This window comes from Brienomyrus brachyistius, chromosome 23, assembly GCF_023856365.1.
Source record: "Brienomyrus brachyistius isolate T26 chromosome 23, BBRACH_0.4, whole genome shotgun sequence".
Classification (NCBI taxonomy): Eukaryota; Metazoa; Chordata; class Actinopteri; order Osteoglossiformes; family Mormyridae; genus Brienomyrus; species Brienomyrus brachyistius.
Window position 1 is genome coordinate 5,717,875 of NC_064555.1, and position 14,481 is coordinate 5,732,355.

The window sequence follows — 14,481 nt, forward strand, 5'->3', positions numbered from 1 at the left end:
GGCAGTCACAGGAAGGACGGCTAGGGCTGTGGCTTTCACGCCAAAGTAGGTCTGTTTTGAAACAGGCCTCGCTTAGAAACAGGCCTTGCTAAGAAACAGGCCTTGCTTGGAAACAGGACCTTACTTGGAAACGGGGCCCCGCTTAAAGACAGGCCTCTGTTAATGTCTGAATGGTGGGTAAAACAAACTGGGCTCTGCGTGATTTTTTTCGCCATGGTTTGAATACAGACGGTGGCGTCAGAAAGGGGTTTTTTTAATGAGCGTGATCAAAGCGAAACAGTTTCCACACGAAACACAGGATGTGTAGCGAGTGAAAATGGCCAGAGTATATCTACAAGCTGACTCTTCTTTTATTTACACACACACTCAGGGACGCGGGAAAAAGCCCCCCCCGTAGTTCTAAGGCCGCAGGCCAGTGTGTCTTTTACCAAATTTCAGAGAAACGGCAAAACCTGAAATCCGAACCGCTACCCTGCCAGCGAGCGGCTTCTGTCCTAGACGCGACATACGGAGCCTGACTGTCATCGAGTTAATTCAATATTCATTTGTCCCATTTCAATTAGAGCACTAATTCTGCAATTTGTTCATGTCACACGGGGTCATTTCAGACAGAGGGAGCCGCCACATGTAAAAATGCAGAGATCTGGGCCCATTCTGAACATCGCGAAGGTGCTATTAGACAACGTGAAGAAAAGTGACTCCCGCTGTTCAAAATCTCAAACACACTCTGAACGGAAACACGCCTGAAAACACCCCGTTAGGTGAGCAGTAGTATCGGGGGCATTCTGAGGCCTGTGGTTTAGCTAGGGATGCAAACAAACGGCTATATGAGTTAATGACGGACAGGCTGTGAGTCTCATACTCAGGATGCGAGTAAATCCGTCCATCCTTCCAATTTCAACAACCGCTGGTCCCACCGTTTTTTTTTTTGTTCTAAAAATGGAATTCCAGATTAGTGATGGGCTTCGGTTTTTCAGCGGTCCGAAAAGAAATAAATGAATCAAAGACGTTTCGAACAAAGACGGCCGTACTGATCGCCGATTTAAATATAATGTAAAGGGCAGGTGTGTTCAAACCAAATGACCCTCACGTACATGTGTTTAGCTTTGGGGGCTACGAGGTGTGGATGCTTACTAAGGACCAAACCCACATGCTGGCCAAACAATTACTGCAATCTTAACACGGTTAATGGTGCCTGCATTATGAGAAATACAGGAGAGGTACGACGGAATGACAGAATCCTCACAGAAGCGAGAAGCATTAACTTAAACCAAAAGTAATTCTTCATTATCACACTATGGTAATTTTGTGGTAATTTTATTTCGCAGCACATTAAAGGGTTTCTTTTTTTTTACTTCAGAAAAACTGAGAAATTCAGTGCGTACATCGACACTTTGAAGGCCTTTATGAAAAGCAAACAAGGTCTGTTCCCTGTTACCTCTCAATCACAATTGTTCGCTAAATCTGATAGATGGATACTATCCAGTTATGTATAAATTTATAAACAAATTCAAACAAACTTGGGCTGGTTTTCGGTAAATTAAATAAAAGTGGAGAAAAAAATGCTAAATCCTATGCCCAGAATTCATCAGTATTAGAGTGAAGGGTCATTTTTGCCATATGGTGGAAGTGAGCAAATTTTGTGTGAGATGCATAGACACAATTGTAATCATACCATGCAATAAATACACACACACACACACACAGTACTGGGCGAAAGTCTTAAGCAGTCAAAGGAAATGTTTTAGCTATTCATCTTGCTAGTAAGTGTATATTTGCTCAGTACAAAAAAAATTGACATTTGAACATATGCAGATTAAAAGTAACAAAATAAAATTTAAACAGGATTTTCTTCGCTTCTCCAAAAGTTGCTGATATCTTCTTGGAAGGCTAAAAGAACACCAGTTCGAATCCCTAACCTCTCCTCAGGGGCACGCCAGCGATTCCACGAATTTGTTAAATTTCACCACCAGCTCACTTAATTACTTAACTGAATTAGTGCAAAAAGTCAATGAGGTATTGATTGGGCATACGGTGTGTGCTGGTGGTCGAGTATAAAAACACACGGGTATGTCAGATGATCAGATGCGAATGCATGAGTGACTATTGGAGACGTTTATAAAGAAAAAATATTACAATTTTACATTAACATGAAGATCATTTAAAGATCTTTGACTTTTGCACAGCAATATGTGTGTATGTATATATACACACACATGTAATGTATGTATGTGTGAATGTATGTATGCATAGGGGGAAGCATCTGTTAACACCAGTATTACATCACATAGCTCCTCAGTCAGTTTGTTCAGGTGCTGTGCCCCTATGCTAAAGGTCAAAGGTCAAACAGAGAAGGTCAGGTCCTTCTCACTCACACTGCCGTAGTGTTATTAATAAAACCGGTTTGGGAACAGGGGCCATTAACGCCCCAGACACACTGGACGATCTTCCCTGGTTTTAAGGCCCCAGTGCTCAGATCCATTTATTAATTTCAGTCAAAGACACAGCGGACAAAAATATGACTCGTTTGCTCATTAAGCTCCCGGTCAGCAGATAATGATCAGCTGAAGAAGCCAGGCTCTCCCTGCCTGTGGACCTCACTGAATCCACAGAGAGCTGGACGGGGAATCCAGCCCTCTTTGGACTCACTCCCTTCGGCCTCCGTCTTCTTTTGTATAAACGGCTGCTGGCTGCTACGGCCCTAGCGGAGGCACGCTGGGGTCGGGGGCGGGCGGCGTCCAGCTCCGGAATGATCCGGGCGACAGAGCCAGATTACGACTCTCTCTCTGACCGCTTTTTAAGCATGAAAAAAACTGCACTTCTTTCAGGAGCACCCGAGTAAAAAAAAGCAGAGCGGCACTAAGACCGTCCCGCTGAATATTCCAGAAGAAATGGGACACGATACGCATTCAAAAGCTGCTCTCTTAATGGAGACACAGCACATCTTACGCACCAGTCTTATAACTTTAGAAAAAGGTCATTTCTGCCACCTTTTGGAAGACTTTCCTTTCTACAGTTTTGTTACTATCCCATCAAAAGCATAATATTTGCACAAACAATGATAGCAACCAGGCATGTACATAATATTGCATTGTGGGTGAGATGCACTGTTTGACCTTCCGCTAAACATCCCTGCTCCCAAACTCCACATGACTTTTTCTGCCCTCTTACATTTTCATTGCGATTTCCCCCGACCTCCTAATATGAGGCAGGGTTCCTGCGATGGGAGTCCCTACTGCAAACAGAACCTCGTCGCTCGTATAGATTTTCGTCGTGGGCGTGAATTCCTTGCGATTGACTATGGGTGAGCCTTTTCTCCTCCAAAGTCCCACTCGCACCCCCCAGTGGCGCGCCCCCTATTTATCGCGGCCCTGGGTTACCCGGACACAAAGAGACCACCCCCCCCCATTTGTCAAAAAAGCCCCTCACGTCTGCCTAAAAGAATGACAAAAGGATGAACGATGATTTGCATAAATTAACTTTATTTGCACCCTTTTTTAGGCCGTGAGCCAGATGTACTGCAGTGAAAATATTATTTTTCTGTGAAGCTGCTTGTGCACCAGAAAAAGCGACCAGATCACATCTCCCCTCAAAAAAAGGTCATTTTTGTGCCAATTAAATTTATATTTAACAGTAAGGAAATTAATCATCATTTTTACTCAGTACTTAAGCACTTGTCATAGGAACATTCCTCTCTCAGAAGCATACGGCACTTGGGAAACACCTACACATCCCTCTGTTTGCTGTATTATCCCTCACTGCCACACTTCAGAAGCATTTCACACAGAAAAATGTGTGTTTTACCGCCGATCCGGCGGGCTAAGCAAGTGGACACACACAGCCAGCCGGAACAGTGTTCCCAAAAACAAACGAAATAACGGCGGATTTAACCTAATAACACGGCGTGTTTGTGAGAAGTACCACCGTTTGGGAGCAGCAGCGAACAACTCTGGCATTTGAGAACACCAGGATACAGTTTACATCTCTTGAATATTCTCCAACAAACACCGGCTGACCCTAATTAATCACGGTGCAGCCACACAAGGACAAATTAAATTTAGAGAAGTAAAAGAGATAGAGGCCACAGTGAACGGCAGAAGCGAAAACATGCAGGAAACACACAGGAAAAAAGGAAGTCGGGAGAAACGCAGCCCGAGATGTCATATGCAAATTGGGGCCAGGACCCCCCTAGTGGCAGAACAAAACTGGCACTGTTTTCCCGAGGTCGGATGCATTTAAATCGGTCCGGGATTCTTGGTTGGTTGCGAAAAACTGCCTTTGTTGACCTATCAGGCACCTGGGACTGTCTGGTTGCCAGGAGCAGGAGCGGCGTCGCTCCTCCAATCAGCTCTCAGCTGCCCTGCATGCGGGTGGCTGATTGGCTGCCAGAAAAGAGAGCGGGGCTGTTGCATGGCTGCAACTCGGAGGAGCGCACATCAGTCCTGCCCAACTCCAGGAGAAGATAAGGGGGGAACGACCCGCCCAAAAGGAAACTCAAAAGAGGGCAAAACAGACGCGGCTGTGAGTGTCTACCTGGGGTGAATTTATAAAAAAAAAGAGTAACACTAGAGGCAGATGCAGGCATCATTATCCTGTCTGTGCCAATGGAGGCCAAGTTTGAAAGCGTCTCCACTGCAGCACGGGGAAAAACAAAGGAAGCGGGAAAGCGCGTGGACGGCGCCATGGAAACGAGGGCGTGTCTCACCGCACGCTGTCCTCACCTTACGCTTTGTTCGCTCCTGCTGGGGGGTGACCCGTCTGCCCTGAAATGCCCCATGGTGGCAATAAAGAGGCCTGAAGGTGCCCTGTGCCGTCCCTCCGAGTTTCTGGTGCTTTCCGCAAGAAGCTCAGATCGGGCTGGGGGTTCACCAGGCACTCGGGACAAAGCGCGAGATAAACAGCTTCTGCTGTGACATTCTGGTAGCAAAACTAAGATGACTGAGCAGGTGGCTGTCCTGTGCCACCTAATCAGGCATATCCCATTCCTCCGCTCCTCTTCAGCCATGCTGTACGACTAGGGCTTAGTAACGGCCATCAGTTTTGAATAGCTACCAAATCTGTATTTGTACATTAGTGAAGATCCTTTAATGATCTGATTATTAAAACTGACTGGAAATACAGTTACAATAAAATCAGACTCTACTGATTAAATTACTTGATGTCCCTTCAAGAACAAGGGCTGGACATGGAAGATTGAAAAAGTCAGCAAGAAATTAAATGGAAATATTTCTAAAACATTCCAGTGTGGCGGATTTCACATGTAACTTATTCACATAATGAAATGACCATTCAAAAACATTACCCTCAATTCACTCCGTTTTAAAAGCTGTATATTATTATTTTTATTATTATTGTTATTGTTGTTGATGATGATGTCATTGTTGTTGCTTAAAACAATTTTCTTTTGAAAGTCATTGCTTATCAACAGCGTTTTTTGTAAATAGTTCCCCGAAAACAAAAAGGTTTTACTGAGACTACGGTGTTCAGGATGGGCTGCTATCCCAATGATCGGTAGATTTTCTAAAATAGACCTCTTGCCCGAAGTAATTTAACGTTTTTAATAAGACGATTAAATGAATGCTCATTTTAATTAATGTGGAATTGACAAATGTAATTTGAAATTCACAAAGAATATCATAATAAATAAACATCTACCATCTTCTAAATACGGGGTTGAAAATCGGTCATATTCCTACAAGACAAATTATTATAGTAGGGTCTATTGGTAATATTTTGCAGTTTGGCGGCGCTGGTCGCTTTGCAGAATAAAACATTTGTACTCATTGCGGACTTCCATTACCTAGAAAGGCACTGCGATCAGCAGTGACCCTGTTGCACAGACTGATGCAATCATCTAACGAGACGGGCACGCTTAGAGGATTAAAAAGGGGATGCCATTCACGTATGAACTGATATTTAGGCCTAATGATCGCACAACAATGTGCGCATTTGGTATGTGTGTCGTTAATCCGCTGCCCGAACAACTTAATAATAACATAATGATTAGGGTTCCCAGGTTCACAGACACTACGAGTCTGTAGCCCGCCACAGACAGACTATCATGTTCATCCTTGGGAGACGCGCCTGTCGCCTGCTCTGTTTGTAGGCGGAGCTGAGAAGTGGCCTGGCTCAACTTCCGATTTCATTGGCTATCGATGACATCATTGCAGAGAGGACATGCGACGTCACACACACTGGCGTCATCCTTGAAACTTCAACTAATTTATACAAAGGAGAAAAAGAAGTTGGCGGGGCCACTCTGAAAAGCACGTCTCGCTCTTTATATTTCCAGTCTAGTAAGGCATAGCAGGACTTTCATACAATACCCAGTTCCTCCGGCAATGTGAAAATATATATATAAGCTATACGAGACGAATAACACGGACGCTGTCCAGCTTCAGACGTGCTGAAGAGGGTTACCCGCTCAATAAACTGTAGAAATCATAATATACCTGGAACACTGCAAGATCACCCCTACGTTTTACGACTGTCGGACACGAGCATCAAAATACAGAAGTAATAAGTATTGCAGGGGAAAACTCATCAGTCGTTGAATAGAGCTCATTGTTTATACGCAAAGGTTACAATACATTCGCATTGTGAAATGAAAATAAATAAATGTTCGGGGCAGATGAGTTATCGCTTTATCATGCATATTTAAAAATCTAAACATACCTCAATTATCCGTCTTATCGAGCGCCATAAAGTTATTTACCAAAAAATCACAATCCACAGTTCATTCTTTCTTCTGTTTTGTAATTCCAAAATTGTGAGGAAGTTCCCAAACTCCCAAAACCATGCTTTCCAAATAACGTATGCGGCAAATCTCCAACTCAGTCCAAGAAACTTGTTTTCCCTCCGTCTTACGACGTTGACCTAAAAATAAAGCAAGTTACGGTAAATAGAAATGCGGTGCCATTAAAGGATTATCGATAAGTGATTCTGCTGCGGAGCCACATTTAAAACATTACAGTACAGAATCTACAACGAATCTAAATTATACATATACTGATAATAACTAGGCTTTTGACACAGAAACGGGAAACGGGGAGCAAATCTTTATGGGGGTATGGAGTTTATTGTAGACTTCAGTACATGCCTAGTCACGTTCACTTTTAAGTGTGTATGTGTGTTTTTTTTTCTCTCAAATCCATGAAATTCAGCCCCTCCTTATCAACATTCGTTGTTGTTGATGTTATTATTATTAGCAGTACTAATAGTACTAGTAGTATTGTTAGATATATTGTTATTGTTGCACAATACGTTGCAATTAAGGGTATGAGCCTAATCCATTTGTTATATTATTCACGTTTTAAAAGTAAAATAACAAAGAATACGCTGTAAGTAGTAGTTTTTTAAAAATATAGGTTTATCTTTTCAATATGTATGAAGTCCACACGACTCAAAGTATGAACTTTTAATTAACGGCAAACGAAAATATCTCAGTTCTTCGAATCTAAACGACTGGTGTAAACAAACGCCGCCTCTGAGGCACAGAACACGCACTTAAATGTACTATATCGGGATAAGAAAAACATTGATACAGCTCTTATAAAATCTTCAACATACGTTTTATTAAACCTGTTGCTAGTCCTCTTTGCTAAACAGACTGTGATTTGTTCTGATTTCCTTTTCTTATCTGTTATTTTGGAGTGTATCGCTTTAACCATCATGTCCCCCGTGCCAGTGGTTCAGTGAGAACAAAATGTTACTAGTGAAACCACGCCAGGTGGAAAACCCGAGCGATAAAATTCTGATAATTTTTTAATTTCTACACATTCTTTTGTTGAATTTGGATAAAAAAATATTCCCAATATCCTGTGGTAAAAGGTCGGGCACGTTATTTCGCTTGCATATCCATCTCTCTTGAATATTTTAAGCCAGCGAACTTTTTCGAAGTATTTTAGATGGCGTAGAAAATAAAATCTTACCATCCAGACGTTCGGCACGCTTGCATGATGCCGGACAGGAGCGGCGTTGCTGTTCGTCCTCTGTACCCCGAGGCTCCCCGGTGAACAAAGGAGCGCTCCTCTCTTCTTTGTGCTCAACTTTGTGTGCAGACGCACCAACTTGGGAACTTTTTTTTCTCCCCCCCCCCAACCCCCCCAACTACCACACGGTCTCGCACTTTTCAGAGCACAAAGTCGAAAGAAATGAGCCCAAACTTGTAGTCTGATGTATATCTGCAAGGTCCCACAATGGCAAGTTTTTTTGCTATATCTTTGTTTACCGGCATATTTGAGTGGCTGTAAAGTCCCTTTGTCTACACGTGGGGGGGGGGGGGGGGGGGGGTCACAGCACCCACAGTCCCGCCCTCATACTTAACCCAGCGGCAGCAGCAGGTATATGGGGAAGTGCAGCCGTGCTTATCTGCGCTTATCTCTCCGTTTGCACCTCTTTTAAAATTAGCACCGTTTAAGTTCTGTCTTTGTAACGGGACATAGTGTAGTAAAACGCCATATATCATGGTATCATGGTTAAATAGTATGACTATAGTATGACAAATGTGTAGTAAACTAGCATACGATTTGATTTTGTTTAAAAAAAAGTTTTATCTATTCTCATTGGGATGCTTATCCAGATTTCCCCGTCTTGGAAAATGAACCCCACAGTCCCAAGTTAACTAACTACGCCCCTCGTCCGGTGGTTAGGTATTGTAACTATTTATTTTATTTAATTTTTTTGCAGAAATCGCATAAAAGTGGTGTCATGTTATTTTAGCAGTTGTTTTAGTCCTATCTTATTGGCTTGTTTTTCTCACAAAAGTGAATGACGTTACACGTTATGTCATATGGGTCACAATTAAGTTATCTGCAAGCAAGTTACTTACGTCATTGGCACCAATCACTATTGCTTTAGTAACTCGGTTGAGGTACTCGCCGCCCACTATAAATAGAGAACCTTCGAACATGGCATTAGATTTGGTTTAAAAAATGGTGTAACTCCAGAAGAACAAATTTCTTAAAAGAAATTATTCAACATTAAGATAATAAAAGTTCATTATCCAGATCATTATGAGAATGGATGTGCGTAATATAATATAATTTATCTGCGCTTTTCATTACCGTCATGGTTTTAACCCTGACGCCGCAGCTCCTCAGCTTGGTAGCCACTTAATTATCTGCTGGACTGTACAACGCTATATATTATATGTATCCATTACTCGTATCGCAGTATGAATTTGCATAGCAGGATGTTTAATCTTTTTAAAAAAACTTTAAAACTTGAAGCAGGATGCTTTTCCCCCTACAAGTTACCTATTTTGTGGGTCTTTAAACCCAGTTCTGTTAATACTTGTAGTTCCTTAAGTAGTACGCCCCTTTCCGGGCATTTTCACAAACAGCACAAACTTGCTGTGATTCTCGCCTAGGCCTTTGACTTGTCAGTTGTGTAAATGTGTCTTTCAGATGTTTCCTACAGTTGTGAGAAAAATAGATTGTCCGCAGAAAGGGGGAAGATGCCACGAATCGATCACATTCAGACAGAACGTAGCCAGCACCTGCAGACGGTTTGAGATCTTCGCAATGTATTAAAGCAGAAACGGGCGCAATGTATAATATAACGGCATAGATACAGATTATTAAGGTGAGAAACTTTAGAGGCTTTGGTAGCACCTGTCACTGTTCATTAAACTGTGTTAAAATTAGGCCGACTTAATTTACATGTAATCAAACCATTTATTTCTTTGTTTTACTGAAAATCCCCAGTTAAAATACCAAGATGAGGTACAAACGCTTTCAGTTTATCCAGTTCAAAATGAAGGCAAAGTATCTAAGATTACTGTGATGGGACCAGACTAGTGTCCCCGTAAGATATGGTGGCCTGGAAGCTAAGGAGTCACTGCAATTTTATATTTAAGACTGTGAATCCCACACAGTCTATGTCTGAAAGACTCCCCCTCCCATTCAGGTAAATATCCAGCAAAAATGTATTGCCTTCCGATAACTGGAAGAAAATACAGATTAGGGTTCTACCTGAAGGACAACAGAGAGACCATGTGAGAATTTTCATGCTGTTACAGTCTAATTCTTCATTTCTCGTTCTGCCCCATATTATGTTTTCAGTGTGAGTAATATTGTACTTACTCTGCTGTAGTAGCTAAGTGCATATAAACATTGTCAGTACTGGCATACATAGGCAAAGTGGGGAATTTAATACAAGTCAGTAACAATTAGATGCCTCTTTTTTCTTTTATGTATGTATACCTCAGTTACCATGCATCACACCTGTCAGCCTGTCAGAAAATATACAAATAAATAGATATTAAAGGTTTTTACACACAGTATTGTTATTTTCATTAGTGTCTTCATATAACCAGACAAACAAACAAATAAATACAATGAGGTTTTGGGGTTTGGAGCTGCAATCATGTGGTCATTTCACAGACCAGTCTCCATAGGTGCAGCATAATATGGTGTATAACACGGTGGCCGTTTCCTTTATCCATGTCCTGATGATGAAAGAAAGCAGGTCGACACTGTCATGAGATCAGAAGTGTGACCTGAAGTCAGAAGTGTGATCAGACGTGAATATCACTCACTAGCTTGTAGCTGATTAGCCACTATACCTTCAACACAACTACGCCTCCTGTGCTAATTATATGTAATATTTCACTGAAAAGTGATTCTCACTTTCTGTTGCACACATGCACGCTCGTATAAGTGCGTTCAGAAGGATGGCCTCGTGTCAGACTCCGGTTCTGAAGCCATCAGTGGATTTTCAGCAACAGTGCTATGATCTTACATTACCTTCATTCTTTGTACTGCTGGGCAGTGAATTAACCTGCATGTTTTACATATTAAACACCAAATTCTAAAACACACAGAATGTGCAAATCTCTTTTCCCCAGCAATATGTAAATGAGAATTCAGTAAATGCTGCTTTAAATTCAGTTTTCACACCAGACTGCCGATCGCTGTATAACAGACCTTGTATTTCTAATCATCAGGGCCTGCAGTCATTCTCGCCCCATTCTTGCACAGGGATTACTGTGGGTTTTTTTTTATATATGTAATGAGCTAGTGGGGGAGGTTTATTGTGAAAATGTCTATGCAGAGTCCCCTTTACAGGCTGGGAATGTAGAGTGGAGATCTGGGGAATGGATGTCAACAAACAGCATGCAGTGATTAGCCCCCATAAAACAGCACACACACACACGCACACAAACGGCAGAGTCTTGGACGCTGGGTTCAGTTCCAGCTGATTTTATTTCCGTCTCAGGGGGGAAAAAAGCTATTTACAGAAAATGTGACAGGCAGTAACTTGATATTACTGACCGCTTTGAGTTTTTGCTCAGATGCTGACGTGGTACGAAAGGGCAAAGAAACACTCATCTTCACAGCATATTGCACAGAATGGGAAAGTTCGTCATTAAAAAGGCCGTATAAAAAAGTGAACCGGGAGCCACGTTAAAATGTAAAGACGCAAAGAGATAGATGTCCCAGTGCCTGTCAAGGTCTGAACAACACACAAACACGCGATTGTTGTTATAATACAGTCTAAATGTACAAAGATGGTCCATCCTCTGTTTTTTTTAAAAAACACAACAGCTCTACTTAAACCTGAATCAGAAATACAAATTCTATTCACCATGCCTTAAGATACTAAAACAATTACCTATTTTTTTAGCAGACAAGTAGAAAAGATTAAATATTTGAATACAATATGAAACACACAGTACAGCTGTGTATGCAGGTAGGCATTTCGAGTGTATAGACAGGTTCCATCCAGTGGTAAAAACTGCTTTTATCATTATTATTATTATTATAAAAAGGTGAAATAAAGCTGTCCATTAAAAAGTACAGTATCTTTATTAGGCAAAGAGAGTGAAGTGCGGAGGGCACCGGGCTGTAAACATGGTCCGGGGGGGCCCTTACAAACAGCCATATGACAGACGCCCCGCTCATATAATTTTTGTACAAAAATACACTTAGAAAATAAACGAACCATTTAAAATCTCTCATGTGTCAGAATCTGGAAAATGTAAATAAAAAAACTGGTAACGCTAGCCCTTGGACGAGACTACGGGAACGAAACGAGTCGGTAAAAAATAACGGCCAGTATAAATACATCCATATAAAAACGGCATCCGGTTACACAACAAAACCGGGTGGGAAAATACGGGGAAACGGCGGAGAAAAAAGTAAAAATCCCAGGAGGGGGGTTGGTCCTGAATTGTAGTGTGAGGAAGTAGGATCCTGAAGTTTTGGGGCTGCTGGTTTTTCTTTTCGCGCACGAATCAGGCTGAAATTAACCCTAAAAACGAGTCACATTGTCGCGTGTCCGGGTGCGGGGACAATCCGCTGCACTAAACCCGGACGTCCCGGTTAGTACCGAAAGTCCACAAGGAATAAAAAGTGGCCGAAACGGGGCTTTAAGCGGCTCCGGCCTTCATCCTCCTCCTCCAGCTGCGGTTCGGCACAGGAGCGCCGCCCGTCGGCGCTCTGTCTCTCCGGCAATCGGGCACACCGGCAGGCTGCTCCCACTCCTGGGCTCGGTTCTGGAAACGAACCGGCCCCGTCAGGCGCTTTCCGTCCTGATCCAAGAGTGACGATTTCATTCCTAACATTTTAAAATCAAAATCATCATCATCATCATCTTCGTCCCTGCTCAGTAGGTGAACACCAGGTTAGAGATGGTTGACTCCAGCCAGTCCCCCGAGATCATCTCGCTCACCTCCGGCGTGCAGTAGTCGGGAAAGTCGAAGTGGGAGCCCGAGCCCAGATTAAAGTCCAGGTCCCGGTCTAGGACTGCTGAGCCGACGCTCCCCAGCGACATGCCGTCGAAACCGGGACTTGGGTTCAACTCCAGCGGCTCGTCCTCAAATTCCTCGTCCGATGACGAGGAGGAGCGGGAGGAAGACGAGGAGGAGGAGTGCGCGGCGGAGGGGGCCGGCGATGGCGCACGCACGCTGGGGGAGCGGAAGCCGAGATCCGTACCGCCTTCGGTTCCCGTTGCTCCATCGTCGTAAAGACTCGGTGGATCGCCGGATTCCACCGAGCTGCTGAGGGTCGGGCTGGCCGGAACAGCTGCCGAGGTTGGACCCCCGCCGGCGCCCCCAAATACGAACACCCGCTTAGTCTTCTTGTCCGCGACCAGCTTGGCGGCCGGTACGGACCGGGACTTGTAGAGGGAGTGGTGGTCTGTCGGGACCGCATGGGGCGCCGGGTCGGCGGCAGCAGCTTTAACGCCCGCCGGCTTCGGCGCCCGGCTGGAGGACTTGGAGCCGCCAGTCTTCCTGAAGGGCTGCTTGGTCCCGCAAACCTTCTCCAACTTCTCAGCGGACTTAGAGGAGCCCGACTTGACTTTCTTCCTCGGCCGGTACTTGTAGTCCGGGTAGTCGGCCATGTGCTTGAGCCGGAGCCGTTCCGCCTCCCGGATGAAGGGGATCTTGTCGCTGTCCTTCAGCAGCTTCCAGCGCTTGCCCAGACGCTTGGAGATTTCGGCGTTGTGCATGTCCGGCGACTGCTCCATGATCTTGCGCCTCTCAATCTGCGACCACACCATGAAGGCGTTCATCGGCCTCTTGATGTGTCCACTGGGGGTCTTGCACCATGCGGCGTCCAGCTTGTCCCCCGCCGATACCGGGGACGCGGCCATCTCCAGGTCACCATCCCCGGGCTCGGTAGAGTCCCCCGCCAGTAGAGTCTCGGCGCTTTCCGCGGTGCTCGTCTGCTCAACCATGCCGGCGAGTGTGCGACCTGAGCGGGGCGGGACAGTCTCACAGTCCGGGAGCAGTTTAACCCCAGCGAGGGCGGCTCCGCAACTCTAACTCCAGCACCCAGTCGTCTCCACTTTATGCTCTGTCGCTTTTTACGATCTTGCTGCAGTGTAAAGACTGTAAATCGCCGTGCCAGACCTCCCCTGGTTTTGCAAATAACTTCTTTTATTAAAAAGTTCCTTTCCTTTATGTTGCACAGGTCAGTTTTGCGCCTCCAGAACAGTTTCCAAAGTGCACCCCACAGCAAAGCACAAATAAAAAAGGCGCGTCAGGTAACGGCTTTTAAGCCCCTTTTGAAAGCTTATGAGAACTTCAACTTGAGCCGTCTGCACGGCTGTGACGCGCATCCAAAGACAGTGTCGCGGCGTGCGGGACAGACCAGGCTACCGAACTCTCTCATAGTCCACCTTTCCACCCGCAACCCGCAGCTTCCAGCAGACCGCGGCGGCGCCTCACGCAGTTTTATCCGCCCCCGAAGATATGATGGCGACGGCGACAGGCCAATCATATGCTGTCTCTAGCCTGCCTCGCGCCCGAACCACGCCTACCGCCGCTGCTGATTGGCTAAACATTGAATCTAATAATCGGCAGCACGGTGCAATGGGGAGCCTCGCGGCTGACCTCATTCCAGAGTGCACGGAAAAAAACTGCCGTTTTAAAGAGACATGCCTGTGCGTCCTGCCCCGCACAGCGAGAGCGGCGTTAAATTACACTAGCCGGGGAGAAGCATCTGTTAAAGCGGAGACAGATGCACTGTAAAG

The 14,481-nt window shown here is 44.6% G+C and overlaps 1 protein-coding gene and 1 long non-coding RNA gene across 6 annotated transcripts in view; both read right to left on the reverse strand.

Moving 5' to 3' along the window:
* The window catches only part of LOC125719080 (uncharacterized), a 38,154-nt gene extending 29,899 nt beyond the window's left edge, over positions 1–8,255 (reverse strand). For all 4 annotated transcript variants that reach the window (XR_007385005.1, XR_007385008.1, XR_007385007.1 and 1 more), the window contains exons 1-2: positions 7,932–8,255; positions 6,676–6,876 (exon numbers count right to left, since the gene is read on the reverse strand). This is a non-coding gene — a long non-coding RNA (uncharacterized LOC125719080). The remainder of the gene's footprint in view (positions 1–6,675; positions 6,877–7,931) is intronic.
* Positions 8,256–11,188: 2,933 nt separating this feature from the next.
* On the reverse strand, positions 11,189–14,150 carry sox4a (SRY-box transcription factor 4a). 2 transcript variants are annotated; one of them, XM_048993533.1, is made up of 2 exons: positions 12,676–14,150; positions 11,189–12,561 (listed from the first exon to the last, which is right to left on the reverse strand). In XM_048993533.1, exons 1-2 carry the CDS (start codon positions 13,681–13,683, stop codon positions 12,556–12,558), a joined length of 1,014 nt encoding a protein of 337 aa, XP_048849490.1. In that variant the 5' UTR covers positions 13,684–14,150; the 3' UTR covers positions 11,189–12,555. The 2 variants fall into 2 exon arrangements, with proteins under 2 accessions (XP_048849490.1, XP_048849489.1); XM_048993532.1 differs by having other exon boundaries at positions 11,189–14,150.
* Positions 14,151–14,481: the final 331 nt, after the last annotated feature.